Source organism: Salarias fasciatus, unplaced genomic scaffold, assembly GCF_902148845.1.
Source record: "Salarias fasciatus unplaced genomic scaffold, fSalaFa1.1, whole genome shotgun sequence".
Lineage (NCBI taxonomy): Eukaryota > Metazoa > Chordata > Actinopteri > Blenniiformes > Blenniidae > Salarias > Salarias fasciatus.
The window spans coordinates 95,321-121,041 of record NW_021941389.1 but is presented as its reverse complement, the minus strand read 5'-3'; the positions used below and the strand labels follow the sequence as shown (position 1 = coordinate 121,041).

At 48.1% G+C, this 25,721-nt stretch overlaps 1 protein-coding gene across 1 annotated transcript; it reads left to right on the top strand.

Moving 5' to 3' along the window:
- Positions 1 to 25,721, top strand: LOC115385509 (calcium/calmodulin-dependent 3',5'-cyclic nucleotide phosphodiesterase 1A-like). Its single transcript, XM_030087571.1, has 17 exons — positions 1 to 85; positions 3,162 to 3,212; positions 5,264 to 5,420; positions 7,857 to 7,970; positions 8,394 to 8,576; positions 9,705 to 9,771; positions 10,684 to 10,800; positions 11,839 to 11,979; positions 13,560 to 13,660; positions 13,941 to 14,066; positions 14,168 to 14,269; positions 16,557 to 16,677; positions 19,024 to 19,105; positions 19,740 to 19,851; positions 22,131 to 22,285; positions 25,036 to 25,245; positions 25,666 to 25,721. Exons 1-17 carry the CDS (start codon positions 1 to 3, stop codon positions 25,719 to 25,721), a joined length of 1,980 nt encoding a protein of 659 aa, XP_029943431.1.

Below are 25,721 nucleotides of genomic sequence, written 5' to 3'. Positions count from 1 at the left end.
ATGACAGAACCAGCATCCAGAAAACAAGGATTCAAAAAGTGTCGGAGTGCCACTTTCAGCATTGATGGCTTCAGCTTCACCATTGGTAAACTGTGTGTGTGTGTGTGTGTGTGTGTGTGTGTGTGTGTGTGTGTGTGTGTGTGTGTGTGTGTGTGTGTGTTCTTGTACATACCCAAAAGTAAGGACCAAAATTTGTTTTTCACCAACCGAGTGAGGACATTTTTGGAAACTGAGGACATTTTTGCCCCCTTTTCGACAGGCCTTTTATGACCTTTTTGAGGGTTCAGACTTGGTTTTTGGTTTAGGGTTACATTTAGGTTTTGGTTAGGTTTAGGGCATAGGTTAGGGTTAGGCATTTATTTTTGATGGTTAGGCTTAAGGTAAGGGGCTAGGAAATGCATTATGTCAATGAATGTCCTCACAACGATATAAGTACAAACGTGTGTGTGTGTGTGTGTGTGTGTGTGTGTGTGTGTGTGTGTGTGTGTGTGTGTGTGTGTGTGTGTGTGTGTTTGAGAACAGGATATGTTCATTCACCTGTAATATCTTTCTATACCTGCCATCTGCAGCTTCCTTCCTCGTAGAACACATTCCTGATGTGTTCTCTGTTCCCATCAAGACTTTACTTTCTTGCAGTGTAGCTACATTGGATTTATCTTTGCGTTTACCACCAGGCTGGAACCCAAACGTTAATGTCTGTAAGGAGACCAGGGTGCAGCGATCCTTCTGGAACCTTTGAGCGTTCCAGTGATTTATTAAAATCAAACGTGGCTTTCTCTCTGAAGCGCCTCCATATTACCGTGTCTTCAGTGGCGCCTTCTCAACAAATACAGTGGAATGGACACCCAGACTGATCACATGTTCCTCCCTAAGCACCGGGCCTGGATTCCTGCTTAAGATCTTGAGAAAATCTGAATTTACTCAGTAAAGTGATCAGATAACTTGATTTTAGTTAGGATTTAAAAATCCGATGAGAGGCTGAACAGCCTGCCAGGCAGCAGAGCTTTCAGCGCCGGGCCCTCCTCTCTGCTTATGACACTGAATCAGATCAGCCACAGACACCTCAAACATGACAAAACCTCTGAAATAGTTTCGAAACTGATCTGTAGTTTTCTATTTTGATGACATTCTGTCAGCTTTCATTAGCTCCTCCCAAACAGGAAGTCACTTCAGGAAGGAGGCGGGGCTTCCACATTCTAAGTGTGACTTTCTGGCAGAGAAGTGAACACATCCCGCAGATTTCATCGTATGTGGAGCCGATTGCACCAAATGACGGTCCCCCGCTGAGTGTCCTGATGGACACTGAGTCCCTGGAGGACAGCAGACAGGACTGAGTGGAGTCACACAGATGAGATCCTGACGGAACACAGAACCACACCCTGAGGTTCCAGCTTCCTGGGATAAGAGGGAGGAACTTCACTTCCTGAGGACTTTAGGGGGGAACCACGGTCTGTGACCTTTAACCTCTCAGAGCCTTCATGAGCTGTCTGGAGTCTGGGGGAGCCAGTCCAGCTGTGATGTGGTCTCCACAGCGGGGGGTTCTCCTGGAGGGGGGTCTTGTTCTCTGCGTGCTCTGTACAGAGAACACTTTGAACGCTCTCACCGCGGTGTCCATGCTGCTACTGACTGAAGGCGACAGGAAGTGAAATACTGAGTAATAAATCCTGAGTGGACAAAAGACAAAAGTGACGTTGGAGACACCAGAGAGACATGACAGGTGAAGCGTCTCAGGTCTCCGGAGACAGAGACACTAATGAGACAAGGCAAAGTGGAAACATCAGAATGAAGACACATGAGCACACAGCAGTGTGGACCTGAGGTCTCAGAGGACGAGCAGAGCAGAGACCCGGACCCTGAAGACCAGCAGTCAGCATGAGTCCTCCTGAGACAGCAGGACTGATGCGTCCCTCACTTCACCTCGCTGAGGCTGAAGAGTTCTGGCCTGGATGGTTCTCAGAAGTTCCTGCTGGCTGTGGAGGACATCGCTGGGATGGATTTGTCTGAAGAGACACTTCTTTCAGAGACGGACAGATTCAGAGAAGACAGCTGGACTGTAGTCCTCTAATGTCCAACAATCCGTCTCTTTGGCCCGTGTGGAACCTTCCCAGGTGTCACATCTGCACACAGCAGCCGGACCAGATGTGATGAGGGTCAGGTCATGGAGCTGTGGAGGACATGCAGGGACAGGGACCATCAGGTCCAAGTTTATACCAACATGGACCTGATGGTCCTGGGCTGATGGTGATCACACACGCCTCACACACACCTCACATACGCCTCACACACTCCTCACACACTCCTCACACACTCCTCACACACTCCTCACACACTCCTCACACACGCCTCACACACACCTCACACACTCCTCACACACACCTCACACACGCCTCACACACACCTCACACACGCCTCACACACACCTCACACACACCTCACACACTCCTCACACACGCCTCACACACTCCTCACACACTCCTCACACACTCCTCCAGAGAACACCAGAGAGAGGACCTTCACCACAAGCTGGAGGCTTCACATCTCAACACAATGAAACACACACACACACACACACACACACACACACACACACACACACACACACACACACATCTGGCAGATTTCAAACAAACTGGACTGTGTGCGTGTGTGTGTGTGTGTGTGTGTGTGTGTGTGTGTGTAAACTGACTGCAGTCTCTATGGAAACCAGATGTGATGGGAAAGTGTGTGAAGCGATGATGACTGGTGGAAATCAGTGTGAACTGAGAATGATGGTCACTAATGAAGTGTGAGGTGGCTCCTCCCCCCTCCTCCTCCTCTTCTTCCTCCTCCTCCCCCTCCTCCTCCTCCTGCTCCTCCTCTTTATCCCCCCCCCCCCCCCTCAGTCCTCCACTGCACCTCCTGTCACACCCCTCCGCCGCTGACCAGGACCTTCACCATGGTGTATGAGAGAAACAGTCTGTACCAGAGAACAGCTGATCACGGTCTGTTGGTTCAGATCTGAGGCCGGCCTCGCCGTCGTCCAGCTGTTCCTCTCTGCCTGCAGATGTGCAGCAGTAAACTGGAGTGTTTGTCTGAGGCTGGTTTGGATTGATGGTTTACTGTCAGATCTTTTTGAACATCTTCAAACATCTCAGTCACTGTATCATGTCTTTCCTCCACAGTCGCCAATGAAACCAAAGAGAACGTCCCTCGTCCTCTGGCTCGCTTCTCACGTGAGTCCTCACGTGGGGGGGGGGGGGGGGGGGGGGGGGGGTCCTCCCACAGGACATGACGGTTGGATGATGTGGGAATGTGAGTGTGTTTGGGGTAGGGTTGACTTTGTGTGTGTGTGTGTTTGGGTGTGTGTGTGTGTGTGTGTGTGTGTACGTGCTTGCTAGCGTGTGTGTGTGAGTGTGTCAGAATGTGAGTGTGCTTGGTTTAGGGATGAGTGTATGCGTGTGTGAGTGTGTGTGTGTGTCAGTGTGAGTGAGTGGGTGTGAGTGTTGGGTTGGGAGGTGGGAGAGGACAGGGTGGGAGGGGTGGGTCGGGGGCCGGGGGGAGGGGGGGGGGGGGGGGGTGTTGTGTGATGCCCTGGATCTCGGGGTGCGTGGCCGGAGCGCTGGGGGGGGTACTGGCCTGGGGTGGGTAGCCGCCCGTGTGGGCCGGTTCTCCCGGGGGGGTCATGGCCCTCCGCCTGTGTGGGGGGTCAGCTCTTGGGCTCTTGGGCCTTGGGCTCTCGGCTCTGACCGGCTCCTGCCGGTCGTGGCTCCGCGGGGCCCGGGCCCCGGGACCGCCGGGGTCCCCGGCCGGGGCTTCCCTCTGCCCCATGTCTGAACCGGAGCGGGGGCGTCTGCCTGGGGGGGCGGCTTGGATCCGGGACTCTGGGATGACCGCCGGCTGTCTGGGCTCTGAGGGCCTCTCTGGCCTGCTTCTGGCCTTCTCAGGGGTCAGAGGTCATATATGCATGATCACTATCACCATCATATTTGCATGATCACGCTGATCTTTAATCACTCTTCACATACTGGGTTACCTTGTCTTCTTGTGGTGGTGAGACTAATGGTGATCTGTAGTAGCCCTCTCTTGATGCACGCCCCGAGTTTACTACTAGTTACTACTAGTTACTACTAGTTACTAGTCTGTTCACTACTATGGTTCGTCAGGGGGGGAGAAAAAAAAAAGATTGTATATATGTATATGTATGGTTCTGTCAGTTTTTGTGTTGGTTGTCGGCTCTGTTTTGGTGTTGTCTAGATTGGGGTTTGGGATGGTTCTTGGTTGCGTGTGGTGCGTCGACAACACTGTTTTGTACTGTGAATTTGTACATAGGTTGTGCCCCCCCCCCCTCTTTATCTTTCTCTTATTCTGTCCCTGCTCTCTGAGCGTCTCCGTCCCAGTCCTGTCCTCAGCCATGCCGGATGCCATATTTAAATAAAGGCAGCAGCAGGAGGAGATTCAGTCTCGTCCTGCTGCTAACATTAAAATCTGTTTGGATAGTAAAAGGCTACAATCATACAATATTGCACGCCCCAGCTGCTGAACCGGACAAGGGAGGAAAAAAAAAAAGGCTTCTTGGTGGAATGATCCAGATCGGGGAGGACATCCCTGGTCCTGGAAGACCTTGTTCCTGGTCCTGGAAGGCTGCAGTCCTATTGGAGGGGGGCCGGGTTCCTCGCTTCAACAGACCTCGTACTAGACTGGTTCATCCTCAGGTTCTCAGGCTCTGCTGAGCTCCATGAAGTGTTCACTAAATTCAGGCGAGTTGGAGCAGGGAGCATCGAAAACATAGAGGACTGCAGCCCTCCAGGACCAGGACCAGGACAGCAGCCCTCCAGGACCAGGACCATGGCCCTCTGGGAGCTGTTTTCAGAAGCTGCATCTTCCCTGGCTCCAGCTCCACTGTCAGATAAACACACTCCTGAAATGGCATGAACGTTTAGCATTTTCACTGGAAATGGTTGTCATGGAAACGGGCGTCCAGAGTTTGGAGACATCGGCTGTTCAGCCCCAGACCGAGAGACCCCCGGTTCTCCGGGCAGTCCCTGTGTCTTCAGTCAGTCAGCACGGCTGTGATGTGGTGTGGCGAGGAGGATTCTGGGACTGCTTCTGTTCTGAGGTGCAGCTCAGGACTGGAATCAGTCTCAGGTTTTAACAGGAAAACCGTTTCCGTCCTGGAACACCCAGTCTGGTCCAGACTCCTGCTGTTTCTCCTCTCCTCCAACATGAATGTATTTTCTGGGACAAAATCAGGCAGTAACGTTTTCGCCTTGTGTTGGGTCCTCAGGTTCTCGCTCCCAGAATGCACTGGGCACTGCCGTCACAGCTGTGGCCGGACTCGCGGACCGGAAACCTCCCGCGGACCCCCGCAGTGCGGAGGAGATCCTGGACGAGGAGCTGCCGGGTCCTGATGCTGCCGACGCCCTGGAGAAGGCTGCAGTCAGGCAGGAGCTCAGCGCTGGACGCTTTTACCTCTTCTTACCGCAGAGAGAACGAAAAACTGAGAGGAAAAGCCTGAGGTGGAGCAGTGGAGAGGTCCTTCATCCCCCGATGAAGAGCTTCGCTGAGGGTTTATCCAGACTCTGCCTGAATCTTTGGCAGCAGTTTTCTCTCTCTCTCCTGTTTCAGATTTCACAGTGCTGTTCTGTCCTGATCTGAGGAGAACGGTCCTTCTGTTCAAACAGCTGAATGAGATGCTTCCAGGAAGCAGGACGACTGAGCTGATGAGTTTCCTCTTGTGCAGTGTGGAAACAGACGAGATGAGTGCCTGGATTCCTGATTGCTGAGAGCCCTTAGAGCTCAGGACAGGGTGGAAGCCGTTACCCAGCATGCACCAGCACACTTTACAGGCTATTATCAGTTTCTTCAGGGTTCAGCTTGATTTAGTTCATCTCTGATCTGATTGAACGTTTAATGTCACATCAGCTGAAGGTCACATGACTGCTCGTCCAGACGAAGAGGAAACCCTCCATAGTGCCCCAGCAGTGGACAGACGGCACGAGCAGTGCTGTTCTGATGTGATATGGGGCATCAGGGGCATCAGGGGCATCAGGGCCATCAGGGGCATCAGGGACATCAGGGACATCAGGGGCATCAGGGGCATCAGGGACATCAGGGACATCAGGGACATCAGGGCCATCAGGGGCATCGGGGACATCAGGGCCATCAGGGCCATCAGGGGCATCAGGGACATCAGGGACATCAGGGACATCAGGGGCATCAGGGGCATCAGGGGCATCAGGGACATCAGGGACATCAGGGACATCAGGGACATCAGGGCCATCAGGGGCATCGGGGACATCAGGGGCATCGAGGACATCAGGGGCATCAGGGGCATCAGGGGCATCGAGGACATCAGGGGCATCAGGGGCATCGGGGACATCAGGGGCATCAGTGGCATCGGGGACATCAGGGACATCAGGGACATCAGGGACATACACTCTGAACATTAAAGCGATACTTCAACATTTTGGCAAATTGGCCCATTTACCGCATTTCCTTAGTCATTTAGAACAGCATACTTACTTTTTCTTGTGAGGGCGAGCTGTTGTTTATCCAGAGGTGAGTCGGGGAAGGTTTTCGGGACGGACACAATGGAAGTGGATGGTATTTTTGTTCCCCCTCGTCAAACTCATCAAATACACAATCCAACAACCCCAAAACACTTTGGTGGACACGTTATAATCCACACATTCACTACGCTGTGAAACACCAACAAATAATATTGTAGCGTTACGACACTGAAGCAAATACTGGGAACTACTTTTTCTTTTGAAATCACTACGCCCAGACGCCATGTTTAGTAAGTAGTTCCGTCTTAGCAATCTTCGCATAAACAACTCAATCTGGTCATTTTGCATTAATATTTCACAGCGTAGTGAATGTGTGGATTATAACGTGTCCACCAAAGTGTTTTGGGGTTGTTGGATTGTGTATTTGATGAGTTTGATGAGGAGAACCAAAAATGCCATTCACTTCCATCGTGTCTGTCCTGAAAACCTTCCCCGACTCACCTCTGGATAGACAACAGCAACCCTCACAAAAACAGTCAGTATGCTGTTCAAATGACTAAGGAATTGCGCTAAATGGGCCAATTTGCCAAAAAGTTGAAGTATCGCTTTAACAGCTCTCCTTGAATCCGTGGCCATATCAACGCTCTGAGTGGACGGTGTAAAAACATACAGGAACCAGAAGTACAGCAACTGAAACGCCACAACTCCAGTGCTGCTCCTGTGAATCTGGCCAGAGACAGACCACCACCAGCGTTTCAGCTGTTTCCAACGGATCTGTTCTAAAGATGCCTCCTACCCCTGACCAGAGAGTTCACCTCCTCCCCCCCGATGATTCAGACGTCCCAGATGTCAGGCTACACACTGAAGGAACAGCTTCATTCCTGCTGTTCTTTCTTTTTTAAATACGTTTCAGTGCAGCTGAGTTTTAGTTCTTATCTCAGTATTTATCAGAAGCTTGGTCTGGTTTTAGTTACTTATCATCTCTTTGTGCTTTAATGGGATTTTACATTCCGCATTTTGCATTTGAATGTTTCTTTCATTTCGTTCTTTATTTATTGACTTTAGGTGAGTCAGTGAACCTGTGACTTCCTCTCCAGGTCTGGCCCTTCGATGTCCTGTTTGTTAAATGACTGTGTTGTTGGATGGCCTCTCCTTCAACTGTAAATCTACCTTCAACCAGGCAGAAGACAGTCACAGTTTATTCTTAAAGACAGTAATCTGATTATTTTTTACCCTAAATTTTTCAAAATGAATCAGAACATGCATTGTACTTATAATATTCATATATTAATCAAAGCTGTTTTTAAGAGAGGTGGCGTTCCAGTAGCTGCCTGTGTTTTCAGAGCATGGCGTCCGGATGTGTTGCAGGTTGCGGTGTCTGGTGAAGCAGCTGGACCGCGGAGAGGCGTCGGTGGCGGAGCTGAAGAAGAGCCTGGAGTACGCTGCATCCGTCTTCGAGTCTCTGTACATGGAGGAGAGCAGGTCAGCTTTCGGCGTGATTCAGTACGAACACTCACTGTGAAGAAGTGGAGGCAAACATTCTACTGTCAAATCCTGTCTGAGCGACTTGATCCAGAGGAAATTCTCCGGTATTCGATGATCAGTGTATTGAAGAGTCGCTCGATGCCCTTCTGTATGAGCCGACACTAAATATCGCTGGCGTTACTTTTTGACTCCGTTGTTGGGATGACGGTAGAAATGGACGAGGTTTTCAGAATGTTAAAACACTGAACGTTGAAGAAAGCGGCCATCATCTCATTTCCCATCATTCCAAAACAAACATGTCCCGTGAGTGTGAATGTGACTGAGCCTTCAGTCCAGCTGTTGAGGTTCCGGGGAGGATGCCCCTCAGGCGCCCTGCCGCGGAGCTTTGAGAGCTGGAGTGACGCGGGTCTCCTCCTGCAGGCGGCTGGCGGATCCCGAGGACGAGCTGAGCGACATCCAGTCGGACTCCGTGCCGGTGGAAGTCCGTGACTGGCTGGCTTCAACATTCACCCGCCAGAGGGGTTTGGTGGTGCGCCGCAACGAGGACAAGCCACGCTTCCGCAGCATCGTCCACGTCGTGCAGGCTGGGATTTTTGTGGAGAGGTTTGGACTGACTTTTATTTTTTAATCGACGTCAACCAACACATTCTGAAGCCACGCTGCAGTTTACGTTGGAGGGATTTGTGATTCTATTCTGCATTTAACAGGAAGGAACTAGTGCATGGCTTTGAAAGAAAGCAGTCCTGCAGACTTTTTTAATGTTGGAGTCAGCCAAGGTCAGGCCGTCCTCTCAGACGCCATGACAGACAAGAGGCTGAATCAGAATGACAATACTGGACCAAACAAGCCTCAATGCAGCTTCACAGCAAAGGACCAGCTCCAAAACACAAACTTAATAACTCACTCTCATCTCATCTATCAAGACTGTTTATGAAACAGATTTATTCTGAATGTGGTGAAAAGTCACAGAAATCGTTGGCACAGCAGTTCATTGAAGGACAGGCTGTGGGGCATTTGGCAAGTCTCATGAAGAAATAGGGTTTTACCAAGAACTGAGCCCCGTTCAGTCCAGCGCCATCCCTGCTCCATGCTGACGCTCCCGAACCCGGCGCTGAAGCAGGACGACCAGCAGGAGCTGAAGAACAATATTGACTCCCTGAACAATGGAAAAAGAGCCGGGGCCTCGTTTATGTGGGCGTGCACTGACAACGAGCGGGATTTATTAACTGGTACTTATAGATGTTTATAAGTTTAAGCAGGACCCAGGTGTACCTGACCAGGAGTCCACTCCAAATCTAGAGGTAGATCAGAAACTACCAACAGAACCACGGAGAGAGTCACAGCAGGTGGAGCGCAGTGTCTGATTGCTTCGATTAAAAATGAGTTCCAGTTACTTTGCTAAATATTATCACCTATAACTTGCATTGAAAACCTGGTGCTCTGGTGTTTTTACATCGGTTCCCTTGTTTTGAATGTTTGGTTATTTTGACTTCAGCCCTCGGTGTGAAGAGTCACAGAGGCAGACCAGGACAGCAGGAGTGCCCTTGACACAGATTATTAGATCACCTGGCAGACTAACCAATCCATCAGGGTGGAGGCTGAGGCCACAACAGGATACCTGACAGACCGGCAGAGGAGGAACCAGAGGTGGAACCACAGGGAGAACCGACACACAGGAGGACAGGGAGGCTGACGGTCTGACACTGTGCTCTGCTGTGTGTTTGTCCACAGGATGTACAGACGGACATCCCATAATGCCTGTCTCAGTTACCCTCCAAATGCCATTGCTGTCCTCAAGGTACCGACGTCTTCTTCTTTTATTTCCATTTCATTTTACTGATTTTTCTGTACACTCATTGACCTGCCTCATGTATGAGTAACGCCACAGATCAGCGTTGAGCCCAGAGGCAGCAGGATGGACTGATAGATCATCTCTGTTCCTCTGATGTAACACACACTTATGCAATAAAATGGAAATCAATTTTTAAATATCACACAATGTCATTTTCTGAACTTTCACTTTGGATTCCAAATTTCACAATTGAAGTGTATTGATGATGAAAATGACGGACTTCACATCCTGGGAAAACCTGCCGAATCAGCAGCGTATCGAACACCTGTTCTCCCCTGCACACCTGATCCTTCCCTGATAAGTGTTCATGTGAAGCAGGTTATCAGTCCTGCAGTCCAAAGCAGGGTTTTCCAGTGCTGCTCAGAGCAGGTCCACATCAAGAGGTGGACTTGCTGCTGCTGCTGAGGTAAAAGCCAGGAAGGAACGCCGACAGAAAATAGTTGACTATGTTAATATGTAACTAACTACATAAACTGTAAAATATGAAGTGATGGGACAATCTAAGCAGACAAACTCTGATCACTGAGTTTCTCTTTATTCCACAGCTCTGGAGCAGAACTTCCTCAGTGTCCTGTAGTTCAGAGCAGAACTTCCTCAGTGTCCTGTAGTTCAGAGCAGAACTTCCTCAGTGTCCTTTAGTTCAGAGCAGAACGTCCTCAGTGTTCTCTAATCCAGAACATAACATGATTTATCGAAGATGTTCTCCCCAATTCTCCCACTGTTCACTTCTTCCAGTGGGAGAACACAGAAGAATACACTCTAATATTAACAATGGAGAACACGGAGAACAATGTAAACCTTACCCGTGGCTAGTGTGATTTCTTTTGACAGGAGTCACTGCTGACCTTTGTGTTGCAGCATGCAGACACCTGGTGCTTCGATGTGTTCGCTCTGAATGACGCCAGTGGAGACCACGCTCTGAAATTTGTTTTTTATGAGCTTCTCACAAGATACGACGTCATAAATCATTTCAAGGTGAGTTCAGAGGTCACCTCCAGATGACACACACACACACACACACACACACACGCACACACACACGCACAATAGCAAGGTAATGTCACATATTTCACAGTCTTGTGAGATGAACTGGAATCTGACCATAGAACCACATCAGTCCTACTGAACGTGTTGTTAAGATGATGATGAAGCGTATCCATGTGGAAATGATGAAGGTCTGGAGTGATCCCTCTCACTGGATCGTTGGACCAGGTGACAGTGACTGGCCGTGATTCTGATTGTGGGAGAATTCTGAGACCGACTCGTCGTATCCAAAGTTCCACATTCTATGCATCCAACCCTACAACAGTCGGTGGAGTCCCTGAAGCAGGGCTTGTTCAGGAGGCAGCGGCACACATTTTGTCCAGGGGTCCCCCCGTCAGGGCGGACCCAGGTGTGGACACCACTCTGGTGGAGTGGCAGCACTCGTCCAGCATCTGCTGACAGTCCAGCCAGATAAAACTCACTGCAACCAGCCAGATCGGCCCGGTTGTAGCTCGTGGAAACCTTTCTGAAAGAGGAGAGATCCAGTCTGGGTCTGGTCTGGAGATCCTCCTCATGCTGGGGAGACGGCGTGCAGCGGCCGATCAGCTGTGTCTCCCAGGAAGGAAGATGCATTGAAGGGAAGAGAGGATGTGTAGATCCACGTGGAAGGCGCCCTCAGGCTCTGGTCCTGGTCTGATGGGAGGATTTGGTGGTCTGGGGTGAGGTTTTACAGCTGCAGTTCTGCTGACATGGTGACCTCAGCCTCCAGTCGGCACCTGACCAACCACAGTGCATGTTCAGAGCTTCCCTGCTGTGGGGGGGGGGGGGGGGGGGGGGGGGGAGAGTAATAATGAACCCCTTCAGTTCACTCCTCATCTTCCGATGGATGACTGTGTCTTTTCTTTTCTTGTCTTTTCGCCCAGCGTCTGTTCCAGGGAGATGTGCAGTGACTCTTCACAGTGAAGTAATCCTGTCTGACTCCATGCTGACTTCCTGTCATGCTGCTCCCTTGTATTCTTGTATTTGCAGGTCCCAGTTTCTGCTCTGCTGTCATTTGTGGACTCGTTGGAGGTCGGCTACAGTAAACACAGGAATCCCTACCATAACCTGGTGCATGCGGCAGACGTCACTCAGACCATCCACTACCTACTGCTCAAGACCGGCATGGTGGTAGGTACCGCTACGCTCATGAAGAAGAAGAGCCGGCAGACACTGGTGCAGCTCAGAGCACATCCTGGGAAGCGCCTCCAGCATTCCACTCATGCTGTTTGATATGGATAAACTTCTCACTCTGACATCTCTGATGATGTTGATTCATTTATGAAGACTTTCAGGAGCCATGGCTTGACTCTTTCCAGCACTGTGGCAGCTACTAAAGAAAACTGGAGGGACGCAGAGAAAAAGCTTGTCCGTGGATAAATGGTATCATCTGTGCTTTTAGGAGATGCTGCAAGAAAGATGAAGATCTGTGGGAAACCACTAAATGAGAGGAGAACAGACTCCACCTGAAAGAAAGGATCACAGAGTGGAATGAAATGATAAAGCAGCCTAAGCTTCCGGCTTCACTAATCTTATTTGTTGCGATAAGAAAAACCCTCTCATCCTGTTTAACACCGCGGAGGCTCTCATAGCATCTTCAGCTCCTCAGGTTCATGTGTTCACGCCAGAGGAGTGGAATCACCTCCTCAGCTTCTTTATGAACAAAGTGCAGTAAAGCAGGACTAAAATCAAATCTCCATGAAAGAGTGTATCCTGGTGCTCCTCCTCTCCTGTCGGCCTGCAGGATGATCCCTCATCAAGCCCTGCTCACACTGTGTCTACTCCACTTTCACCACGTTGTCTGTGACACTGCTGTTCTTTAGATTATAACCAATAGAACTCGGCCCCCAGACATGCTGTGGTCAACCCCATTCTTCAAAACCCCAACTCGGATCCTTAAAAACTACAGGTCCATTTCACAACTTTTTTTATGTCCAAAATCCTGGAAAAAGCGGCGGCTAACCAGCTAACCAACCAGCTGACTTCATTTTTGAAGCAGCACAATCTATATGAGTCAAACCAATCAGAACCTTGGATCGTTGCCCCTCCACATCAGAACCCACGTGGTTCTCCTCAGGAAGCTCGGGGTTCGAAGCTCGCTGTCAGCTGACCAGAAACCGTTTTTATCATCTGACAAATCTCTCTGCGGTCAGAAGACTGCAAGTCCGCCCTGGAACTGATCATTCATGCTTTCATTTCCTCCCGTTTGTACTTTTGTAATTTTCTTTTTACAACACCCACATCACGCTGTCCTGTCCCGTCTTCACTGGCTTCCTGTCTGACCCATCCTGATTCTCCTCCACCTCAGCCCCGACAGGATCCATTTCCAGCTCCGAAAAGTTTCTTTTTTCCAAAATTGCTCCTTTTCTGTGTTTGCCCTCAGTGGGCGGATTCTGAACCATGAATGTTTTGGGGCGTAACATGTTAGTGATCGATTTCAGCCTCCGCATTTATCAACACCCAACGCTGCGGTGGGTGAGGTCTGAACGTTTGGTAAACTCCCGTCGCACGGCGAGCTCAGGGCTCAGATTTGCAGTAGTTTCAAAGAGAGAGTGATAGACGAGGGCCAATGAGAATTTTTTGTTCTTTTATGCTGTGAATGTGAAACAATATTTTTAAAGAGTTTAAGCCGTGTTTGAAATGCAGTTCAAGTGTTTTCAAAAGGTAAATCTCTCTCTGTCCTCGTCTCTCTGCCCCCACCCCCTCCTCAGCACTGGCTAACAGAGCTGGAGATCTTTGCGATTATTTTTGCAGCTGCCATCCATGACTACGAGCACACTGGGACCACCAATAACTTCCACATACAGACCAGGTAATTTCTTACAGCAAGACTCAGACCTTCATAAATAAAGCAAAAAATAATCCATTAAACCGTGTGAATCCCTCAGTGTGTTTTCAAATGTTCATCTTAAACATTATCAAATGTATTCTAATATATAGGCTGATATTAATACTGGTGTCGTTATACTGGCACTGTCTAATCCTCAGCTGCTCCCGCACACGAGACAACAAGCAAAACACCTCTCTCAGTTTGAGTCATGTCTGCATGTTCTACACAGTAACAGGAGGTTTTGTCTGCATGGTGTCCTCAGGTCACATGAAGCCCTGCTGTACAACGACCGCGCTGTCCTGGAGAACCACCATGTGAGCGCCGCGTATCGTCTTCTGCAAGAGGACGACATGAATATGCTGTCTAATCTTTCCAGAGATGACTGGAGGTGAGAGGAGACACTGTTTCCAGCTTTTACGTTGGCTCTGCAGCAAGACTAGAATGAATCACGATGCTCCATTCGAGTTCCACTCAGCGGGAATCTTTCAGGGAACTGCGGAACCTGGTGGTGGAGATGGTGCTAGCCACTGACATGTCCTGCCACTTCCAGCAGATTAAAGCCATGAAGAACTATCTGCAACAGCCTGAGTCGTGAGTACAGCTGCAGCCCCACTCAAGCCACAACACTTCATCTGAAAACACAATGATGTATATTCCATTCAGAAAACTTTACCTGTATGGCAACAATCTGACGACGACGTCTGTTCACACAGAAACCTGAAAACCATGCAGTTCTCATGTTGGTCCACTAGTTGGTGCTGTTTTAGTATAGCTCTGATTGTCGATTCAACGGCAAGTCTTGACGTGATCCATTGCGTTTTATTCTGGATAGTCATCTCATAATAGTTGCTCTAGATGCAGTTCAATACTGGGGTTTTCTGTTCAAAAGGGATAATTTTTCTGTGACAACATGACAAATAAAGATGTTTCAAATATCAATTGTTAAAGTATACTGACCCAAACAAGTGCTAAAGTGATTAATTGAAGCCAAGTATTGTTACAGTATGAAGAAAAATCAAATTAGATAAGTGGCTGTTTTTGGTCCCATGTGTGTAAACTTGATATAATGATACCAAACCAATGTCATGGTCATTTAGAAAAAGGGGAAAACTAAAATGATGACCTGTGTCGTGGAATTTTATTTAAAAAAGTATCCTAGGCCAGTCACGGTGCAAAAAACCCCACAAACATATATTCCAGAAAAAACGTAGAATCCTCAAGTATATCCACTCTTGGTTCTTGAAGTCTTCCATCGTAGTTCTCCTCAGAAAAATCAGGCAGAGTCAGAGTCAGAATGCAAAAGGAGGACTTTATTCCCAAAAACACCTCCTGGCAGCCAGGCCGACCAAAGAACTGACGCGCCGATCGCTCTCCGCTCCATCTATTTATACTATTTCTTGTGAGTTCGTTGCTGCTTAATTAATTCTTCGTCAAGACACAATTGTTCAAACCATTCGTTGAGTCTTAGTTGAGTCTTCGTCAAGACACAATTGCTCCCCCCTCCCTACAAAGGTCAATGTCCGTGACCCCTTGGGAGGCCCTCTCTGCCTCAATCAGGTCTCCATTAAGTCTTCCCAAATGCCAGGTGTTGTGCAACAAATCAGTGTCACATTTCTTGTCCAGTGAGCCTCATTTACACCAGAGGGAGACAGAGAGACAATTGACCTAAAGTCTTAGCTTTAAAAAAACAAACTGTCCAGCTGCCAAGAGGCTGCCGTAAAAATGAAACATGGCAGGCTGGGGAACAGAAAAAGGATACATGTCTTTTCTACGCCTGTGTCTACTAGCATACTATAACTCACAGAGACATGCATTACATGAACAATAGTAAATAACATAATATAATAAGCATGATGTAAAGAATATTATAAAATTATTCTACACCTGTACGGATAACAAACAACATATGAAAAGGATAATTCAAATATTTAATCAGAAAAAAAAATCAATTTGAAAACATACAGCAAAGAAACCCTCGTCCAGAACAAAATCACATTGAAAATGAACACAGGTCCATTTGGACCCCATTTGAATCCCCTCCCATTTTATGGGATGCCATCGAGGATGTTCTGAGAGGGAAAATTATAGCAATATCCTCCAATTAAAAAAAGATGAGAAGCAAGAAATTGGGAGAATTACCAAATAAATGAAAGGAATTACAGAAAGAACGTTAAAAAGAAAATAGCACAGGATTTATTGGAGGAAATGATGAAAACGAGAAACAAATGAATATTTTGACCATGTATGAAATTAAGAAAAATCTAAAGTTTCTTCAGCAATAAAGGTGGATCTAAATCAATGAAAGTTCTGTTTTGGAAACTAAAAAGAAATCAGCACAAAACAAAATTCACAAAATTAAAGATCCAGTGACAAAAACATCAAAAGTAAACGAAGCAAACCACTGGGAGCACTGGAAACATTTGACCAGACTCTAAGACAGATGAGTGCAGCACAGCTGGGACAGATCATTTTTTGGATTCTATGAAATCACGAATGTTAAATGAGGAACAGAATAATAATGATTGAAGGCACAACATGAAAATATAATAAAGAGTGATTGACCGATAACAGAGAGAGAATTAAAAACCGCAATAGGAAAACTCAAATGAACGAAATCACCAGGATCTGATGGTGATTCGGCAGAATGGCATCAGGAGCTGAAAGAAGAGTGAATGAAATTCCATCTAACTAGAGGACCAGAGGAGGTGCTGATCGGCATTGGGTTGGATCTTTGCCTAAAGTGTGTGTGTGTGTGTGTGTGTGTGTGTGTGTGTGTGTGTGTCTGTGTGTCTGTGTGTGTGTGTCTGTGTGTGTGTGTGTGTGTGTGTGTGTGTGTGTGTGTGTGTGTGTGTGTGTGTTTGTGTGTGTGTGTGTGTAGCATTGACAAACCCAAGGCCTTGTCCCTGCTGCTTCACACTGCTGATATCAGCCACCCTGCCAAACGCTGGGAGCTGCACCACCGCTGGACGGCCTCTCTGCTGGAGGAGTTCTTCAGACAGGTACCGCTCTGCCCTCACTAGGGTGTGTCCCAGAAATCACACAGCTCAACAATTTCCCAATGAAAGTCCAGGAGACGGAGTTTGAGGCCATTTAAAGGAGAATTATTGTAAAACAGTAATACAGAAATCAGAGGGCTTAAGGTCACAGTCTGAATTACATCCACCTTCAACATTAAAATGCTCAACAATGATTAACAATGAAAGGCACATTTAACAATCACTGTATACAATCAGAACGCAAACGTATAAATGCACAAACTACAGGCAGAAGCAGACTAGCTCAATGCTATATGGAAAATCTGAAAGACACATAAGCCTCATTTCATACTTAAAGGGCAACGATTTAGCCACACTTACCGGAGGCCACGGCAATGGAGCTTTAGCACGGGACATAATCTCTAGTCAGCTGACCCACCTGAAGACAGTAGACGAGCTGACTTTATGATAACACTGGCGATGGATGAAGAAATACAGCTGAAATGGGGTGATTTTGCAGAGATTATGTCCCACGCTGAAACTCCCTTGCCGGCTAAATCAGTTGGATCTAAATAACTTCTGAAGGACTCCGAGCTGCACCATGTCTGTCTGAGTGAGTATATGAGCAGGACACACCTAGAAATAAGGTCCAGGTGTCAAAAAACCGGAGTTGCCCTTTAAATACTCAAATCAGTGCTAGGAGTTTTAATCGCATTAATCATGATTAATTAAAGGAGGACTGTCATTGATTTTGTTTTTCTTTTAAATGCGTTAAATCACAGTATTAGGGTTAAGGTTATACACTGGCTTGAAGAAAAGGAATAACTCATTTTCCTGTCATTGAGACTTCATAGATTTCCTCCCTGTTCAGTCCAGGGGAGATATGAGGATTAGATTCTTCATCTGAAGCTTGAAAATCTGACAAACATTCTCCTGTTGTTCAGGACTGTTTAACACCGAAAGAGAACCTGGGACTGGCCTTCCTTTGAGCAACTCAACTTCAACTTGTTGGATGGTTCAAATTCCATATTAGTGTTTTCTGATGGGAAACTGCTGCACTTACAATAAAAGATTCACATAAAGACATGTTTGTGCATTAAATTGGTGATTTTGTGTGTTGATTACAAGTTCACAAACGATGCAGTTAATCATGATTATTTAAAGGTGCTGTAGGCAGGATTCTGCATCTCCGCCATCTTGCTTAGGGTTACCTAAGCAAGATGGCGATTTGACCCATCTAAGATGACGATTTGAAATCCAGCACAGCCAATCCTGTCCTGTTTTCTCTGACATCATGCCCTTACGCAAGTTAAGCCCCTCCCACAAGAACGTGTGACGAACGCCCCTCGATCAATCACGGTTAGAGCCTCAGGGGCTCTTCTGATTGGTCAAAAATACCGGGAGCGGTGGAGATTCCTTTTCAGCTCAGAACAGAGACAGATGGAAACGCTGCGCCCTCGCGGTAGAGCAGTTATGCTACACTCCTAAAGGATTATCAATGGATACTCTAACATTTAATCCAAAGAAAACACAGAAACATTAGCATTGACGAGCAAAATCCTGCCTACAGCAGCTTTAAGGTCAGAGTTGTAAGTAATTAGTTTTCTTATACAGATACTAAATTAGCAGCACCAACTCAAACACTAATTTTATCAGCCATGAAGACCCTGGTGGGCAGGTTTAGCATAAGTAACTAGTGCCTACAAGCAGCCTTCTCACTGTTCTACAGGTTCAGCCGAACTCACAGCAGCTGGAGAGACAGGCTGAGCTTAACTTAAGTAACTGGAAGTGTTGAAGTCTTTATGTGGCAAGCCTGAGAGGACATAAAGAAGAGAAACAAACGTCCTGCTGTCCAGAGATTTATCCTCAGTGTTCCCGGCCAGATGTCCCCTGAAAGTGTTCAGACTGACGCTGTGTTTCCACCAGAAGCGCTGAACGCAAATTCATTCACGCGACAAATGAAATCCCACCGCGCTAGACGCTCCAGTTTTATCGCTGGTACATATGCAAAAAGCCCTCGCTGGTCGCCGCGGCATCCCGTCTCTCCGGCCCTGGAGGAGGGCCGTCAGGAGGACGCTGACTGGATGTCCTGGTGCGTCAACAAGCGAATTCGCATGCAAGGTTCAATTATTTCAACTCGAGCGATGCACAGCGAGCAAATTTTCACTGGAAACTCTCGCCGCTCGGCGCCCACCGATCAAGATTAAGCGACAATCGCGTAATTACCTTGACTTTGTATGCAATCGCGTTGCGCGGAAAATTCGCGTCGCGCCCGGAGGAAACACAGCGTAAGGTTTCTGATATTAAACAACCAGACATGTGTCCGGATGCTGCTGGCGCTAGCTGATGTGGTGCTGACTGTATTTTCAGGGGGATAAAGAAGCAGAGCTGGGTCTGCCGTTCTCTCCTCTGTGTGACCGTAAATCCACCATGGTGGCCCAGTCACAGATCGGTAAGCCAACCAAACACAGAGGACCACATGAGGCGGCGTTCGCCTCCGGTGCCACGCAGCGGGGTCCAGGTGGAAGTGTGTGGGCCGTAAAGCCAGGGTCGGCAGCAGCAGATGGATCAAAGAAGCAGGTGTTAGTAGCTTTGAGCGGAGCTGTCTCTGTGCCATCAGGAGTTACTTCTCAGCTATTTGAGCTCATGTCGTTTGAGGAACTGAGGAAGCTTCGTAGCATAAACTGTAAAAGGAAAAGTTTCGAGGTTTGGTCCAACTCTCCAGGGTGAAATCTGAGCTGAACTCTGAATCTGTCCATCACTCTGGCACTCTCCAGGCTTAAAGACAATATGACCTTTGACCCTAGCGAGTTTAAATGAATTCCAGAATGGTTTCAGGCTCGATGAGCCGAACACATAACCTGCTCATCATGCTTGTCGGCTGAGGTCAGCTCGTATCTTCACCTGAGGATTTCTTTCATAAAACTACTCTCAAGTCAAGGGTGAAAGGAAGGTTGAGTTCTCTTGTGGAGAATAAAGAATTTCAGCCTGAGTGTCTCATATTCCGGCCTGTGTTCAGTTTTAAGAGGTATCACTGAAAAAGTGGGCATTGTGAACTAATCTGTTGTGGTTTCTGTCTCCTGCAGGCTTCATTGACTTCATTGTGGAGCCGACATTCACTGTCTTGACAGAAATGATTGAGAAAATTGTGACACCGCTCATTGAGGAGGCATCTCAGGCTGCCGTCAACCAGTCCAGGTGATCTGCCCACACTCCCATTCCTCTGTGACCGTCAGGCAGCAGTCATGGTGCGATGTTCAGGGATGTCAGGTCCAGACTCAGTGATTGGTGGAAGCCTCGGTGCCTGCATCCCTCTTGTAGCGGCTCATTCCACAGCAGGGGTCCGCTCCGCCGCCGGCGGCAGCAAACGCTTTTAATTAATCAGCACCGTTCCACTTCATCCGCTCCATCGCCAATATTTAGATCAAGTCCATTTCCTGATCCGTCAGATCAAATCGTACCAAACAGGAAAAAGAACGCCGGCAACATCCAGATTTTCAAAATAAAATCCAGTGTATCAGTCAAATGTTTACATTCTAAGGCATTTGAAAAGTTTAGAGACATTTGTACATAATACTTATTGCACCAAATAGTTTGTGCAATAATCCTTAATAAACTATTGTCAAACTACAAATATTTGTGCCCCTATATTCAGAGATTTAGTTTTATTTTGAAAGACCTCAAAGGGCTCACATCCAGCCTCATTAACTTGATCCACACGAACAAGCACAGCAATTGATGAAGAGACACTCATCTTTGAAGCTGAAAGCCAAATAATACGTTTTGCTCCTTTCTACGAAGACACCAGCAGAGAAGGGGAGTTGGGCGACATAGCGCCGGTTTTACGGTGGACGGTGAGTTAAACTCACTCACAGGCTTGTGAAGAGTGTTGATCACTGTACTGGCTGGTGTTACCTGGGCATGACACTTCTAAGCTGCACTACAAAACTTTGACTCATGTAAGCCTTGGTCAACATTCTTTTAAGTGTTTTTAGTCTTCTCTGGTCATTTCTTTTTTCTTCAAAAACATGATTTTTTCCTAAAGTTACATAAACATCCACTCCAGTGGACTGCATAAGTCTGAGCACTCAGTATAAAACATTCTGCACATTTGTGTTTTATGAAGTCAGTTTCTGCTTTATTGTAAAAACCTTGAAGCATCAGTTTCAAACTGAACCTTTGTTGATGTTGAATCACCATGGCAGACTGTCAAATTAAACCATGACCTTGTATAACCTAAACAGATTCTTCATCATAATCCAAAAAATAGTGTCAAATTCAACATTATATCCTCGATAAAATGCTACAATCTGTCAGCCAATTTCTTCCCTCTGACATGCTGGAACTTCTGAAATGAGAAAAAAACAAAGTTAGACAATATTTCCATCATCCGTATTCATCATATGTTCTCTCCTTGATGGTGCTGATGGTGGTGTTGGGTTCCAGGATCTCTGTCATCTGCTGGAAAAACTGAGTTCGGTTCAGAGTTAGTGGATTCTTTCTGTCAGTTTCAGTGTTCGTCCTATCATGCTTGGTACATGCCAGTTCAGTTACAAACAAAAAACCAAAACATTTAACATTTACCATCCTATCAGGAGCTGATGGAACATCACCCCATAAAACTGAAAGCTGTGTGCAGCGCAGCACGCCAGCGCTAACAGCAGCACATCCGTCCAACCAACATCTGGATTCCAAACTGTCTGTGACAGTTACAAATTCTTTTCCTGCATTTAAAAAGCAGCACCAGTGTTTCAGATTTCATCAGACTGTGTTGATGCAAATTGTGAAACACTTCGAATATCTTATAGGTCACCACATTATCAGAGCAGGAGCAGGGCTCGGAGGATCACTTTAAAAATGTAATCTGTTACAATTACAAGTTACCTGTCAATCAGGAACTACTAATTACTGTATTTACTGAAATACAAAAGTAATGTGCCAGATCGCTTTCAGTTACTTTTAGATTACTTCACCAGTGAACGTGGTTTGTGCCGTAAAGTATGGCAGTGTCTGGATGGTGCATGTCTGGAATGTTCCATCTGGTTTTCAAATGTAATCCCGCCCAGTCCTCCAAGTTTTTATACCTGCAACCAGATTCTACATTTCTTTATTTACTGTAACAGATTACACTTACTTTTTTTTCTTTGTTTCCTGATTACATGATGCTGTTACATGTAATCCATTACACCCCAACCCTGAGCAGGAGCAGATGTCCCTTGAGTCTTTGGAAAACTGGAGGGTTGGATACTTCACCTGTAGTGCTGCTGTCAGCAGCGTCAGCAGGACCGAGGCGTGGTCGGACGGCTGCCAGGGTTCCTCCTGAGGAACCGTTCAGTTCCCCCGATACAACGAGGAACCATGCAGTTCCCCTGATACAACGAGGAACCATGCAGTTGTCCTGATACGACCATGACAGGCTGTCCGGCTGCGTCTGCCTGCCAGGATTCACTGGGCTCTTCTTGTTCCTCTGGTTTCAGCAGCAGGAGCGGCAGTGAGGGGAAACCTTCCAGCAAGAAGAGCGGCGGCTCGGAGGTCAGCTGCTCGCTGACCACCGTGGACCTCCACAGCTTCAAGGGCACATGGAACCAAGAAATCCAGAAGAACCGAGAGAAGTGGAAAGCCCAGGCCAAAGGTGTGGAATGTAGAGTAGATTCAAATTCAATGAGAACTTTGTAAGGGTTTGCAACGAGTCCTCCTTTCAAATGCAAGCTGAGAAGGACAGCGTGGAACAGGACTGGTTGGTATATTTCTGGCAGATTTGACTCAAAACAACCTGTGGAGAGTCTGAACCTGTTCCCAGGTTATGAGTGAATGCAGTACAGTCGGAAGCGTTGTCAGCGTAGTGTTTTTGTCCTTTGTCCTTAGATGGTTGAATTATTTTCAAACTGAAGTTAAAGGGACTTAAGGCAACTTTACCAAATTTACCTCAGTGCTGCCGCGATAGGCGCTGTGGGGAACTGCAGCCACCAGCCAAGGCGGCACGGGAGCGTGCACTAACACTTCCGGCAAGCCCTAGCGTAGGCGCTGCGTAAGGTGCTACGTACACGGCGTAGGAACGGCGTCGCTGCGACGGGGAAGCATACTGAGGCTTTTACAGACTGTCCGTCTTCACAGCACTGCACCAGGGATGCAGTGTTGGAGTTCGCGTCCACGGCGGCCATGTTCTTCCTGTTCAGTAGCGCGCATACAGCGTCAATTTACATCACATCCCCACGAGGAAATTCGGACCCCGAACTGCAACAAATTGTTTGTCACACAGACTGTATAAGGCAACAGTCAGATACGCGGATTGGCCTGTTATTTAGGTTTTTAATGCTTCACGACCCATTAGCACTGAATAAACTGGAAATGCAGGTGTAGGTTTTCACAAATCTTGCCTTAAGTCCCTTTAAACTAACCGTGCAAAGCAAGTGAAACTCGCATGCATTTCATGTGTGTGTGGTGACAGACCTGGAAGACAATGACAAGAAGGAGCAGAACCAGGAGCAGAACCAGGAGAACCAGCAGCAGAACCAGCAGCAGAACCAGGAGAACCATGACGACTCCCAAAACACAGAACTTGAGAGGATGAAGACAGAAGAGGACGGAGCAGATGAAGTGGAGACAGTGAAGCAGGACCAGCAGCATCAGCTGGACAGGAGCAAAAGTCCAGGTGGGTTTCTGCAGGCATTTGACCTTCACACTGCAGAACTCGTCACCGCGGACTCACTGGAGCAGTGAAAGATCAGGATTCATGTTTCAGGCACAGATCCAGAGCGGTTCTGTTTTCCTGTAGTGTTTGTGGAAACAGGACAGTCTGAATCCTGAACCTCTGCTGTCTCCCTGGCTTCACGTGCATTTTCACCTGTCTTGGTTCCACTTTCTGATCATCGTTTCTTTCCCCAGTTGCTTTGTTTTAGTGTTAGACGATCACTTTCTGGCTGATTGTTGATCTGATCTCTGTAATTCGGAGCTTCTTCACACGTTTGAGAGAACAACGATGTCAAAAAGACTAATTCAAAACCCTGGCTTGTTTCTTCTTTCTGTCTCTGCAGAGCTGAAGCCGGACTGTCCTCTGATCCATTATTACAAGAGACCCAGCTACTGTGCCAGCGCCTACCGGCTCATCAGGTCAAAGGTCACTGAGGCCCGACCTATTGATGCAAGGGCCAGAGCCAGAAAACTGCAGTGCATCTCCCTCCGCCGCAGGAAATGACAGAGCCAGTTATTGAAGCCGTTATTCACGGATTTCATCCCCAGCTCCTCAAGAGGACGTCTGTCTCACCGCTGTGTTCGTCGTTTGCAGCTCAGTGAATCTGTTCTCGTCAGGGTCTGTAATCTGTTCTTTAAAGGTGCTGTAGGCAGGATTACCTTCGCAAGATGGCGATTTGACCCATCCAAGATGGCGATTTGACCCATCCAAGATGGCGATTTGACCCATCCAAGATGGCGATTTGAAACCCGGAGTCGTGCCCACCTCGGGGTGCCGAGTGGGGCCGGCAGAAACTTAAAGCTTCCAGCTTCACTTTCTTTCAAACCTGTGACCTTTTCACGGCGGCCTGGGGTCAAAGCCTTTTTTTAAAAATTGCAGTAGAAACAGACGGTGTCCTCTGTGGTGTTTTGATGATGTTATGTCCGACGAGGCAGGTCAATATGTGGGCCTGGACTTCCTCATGCGCGTTCACGAGAAGCAGAGCTTTGAAGCGCCGCCCCTCGACCAATCAGGATAGAGCCTCAGGGGCCCTTCTGATTGGTCAAAAATACCGGGAGCGGTGGAGATTCCTTTTCAGCTCAGAACAGAGACAGATGGAAACGCTCCGCCCTGGCAGTAGTGCAGTTATACTACACTCCTAAAGGATTATCAATGGATACTCTAACATTTAATCCAAAGAAAACACAGAAACATTAGCACTGACTAGCAAAGTCCTGCCTACAGCAGCTTTAACTGGAGGCTTTCAGTCCTGTGACTCCCCGTCTGTCTGTTGACTCTCTGCTTTGTTTCTTACGTGTTATTGATAAGATTGGAAGTCCAGGCTGGTACAGTAAACAGTAACCCCCCCCCCCCCCCCCCCAACAGCCACAGAACAGCTGGAGGGGCCAACGCTCCACCCAGCAGGCGGAGCGGAGGCAGCAGGCCATGGTGCCAGCTTCTCTTTCCATGGCGGCTCTCAGCATACAGAGCTTCTGCCGGAACCCTTCGACCTGCCAGGGGGGCTGTCAGCTGTCTCCGTATCATAGTGCTGACGTGGAGGACGCCGTGTCCTCCCCCAGACGCCGTGTCCTCCCCAGACGCCGTGTCCTCCCCCACACGCCGTGTCCTCCCCCAGACGCCGTGTCCTCCCTCAGACACCTTGTCCTCCCCCACACGCCGTGTCCTCCCCCAGACGCCGTGTCCTCCCTCAGACGCCGTGTCCTCCCCCAGACGCCGTGTCCTCCCCCACACGCCGTGTCCTCCCCCAGACGCCGTGTCCTCCCCCAGACGCCGTGTCCTCCCCCACACGCCGTGTCCTCCCCCAGATGCCGTGTCCTCCCTCAGACGCCGTGTCCTCCCCCAGCCGCCGTGTCCTCCCCCAGACGCCGTGTCCTCCCCAGCGATCACCATCAGCCAGCAGAGTCTCACATCTGTTCCTTCTGAATTCTACCGACATGGAAATGTGACCACAGTCATTCCAAACTCTTCACAGAACTGTGAGACTCAGTCCAGCATGCAGACCCAGAGTGAAGCGGGACAGACCAGGGGTCAGGGAGGTCAGCATGAGGCTACAGGAAGCAGCAACGGCACTGCAGCACTGTTTGGACGCCACACACTGGGACGTCTTCAGAGAGGCAGCAACACATGATGGGAGGAAGACAGACCGACAGGAAAACAGATTCTGTCATCAGCTACATCAGCAAGTGTAGTGAAGACATAGCAGAGATGCTTTGTGTCTGCCAGAGTTCTGATTGGTTGAAGGAAGAGGGAGGAGCGTTTGGAACCACATGGAAGTTTTATTTTTTCTTTGTGTTCTGTTGAGTGTTCTGGACCTGTTCCAGAGTCCCGAGTGGTGGACTGTGGTGGATCCACTGAGAACCGACTGAACATGGACTGA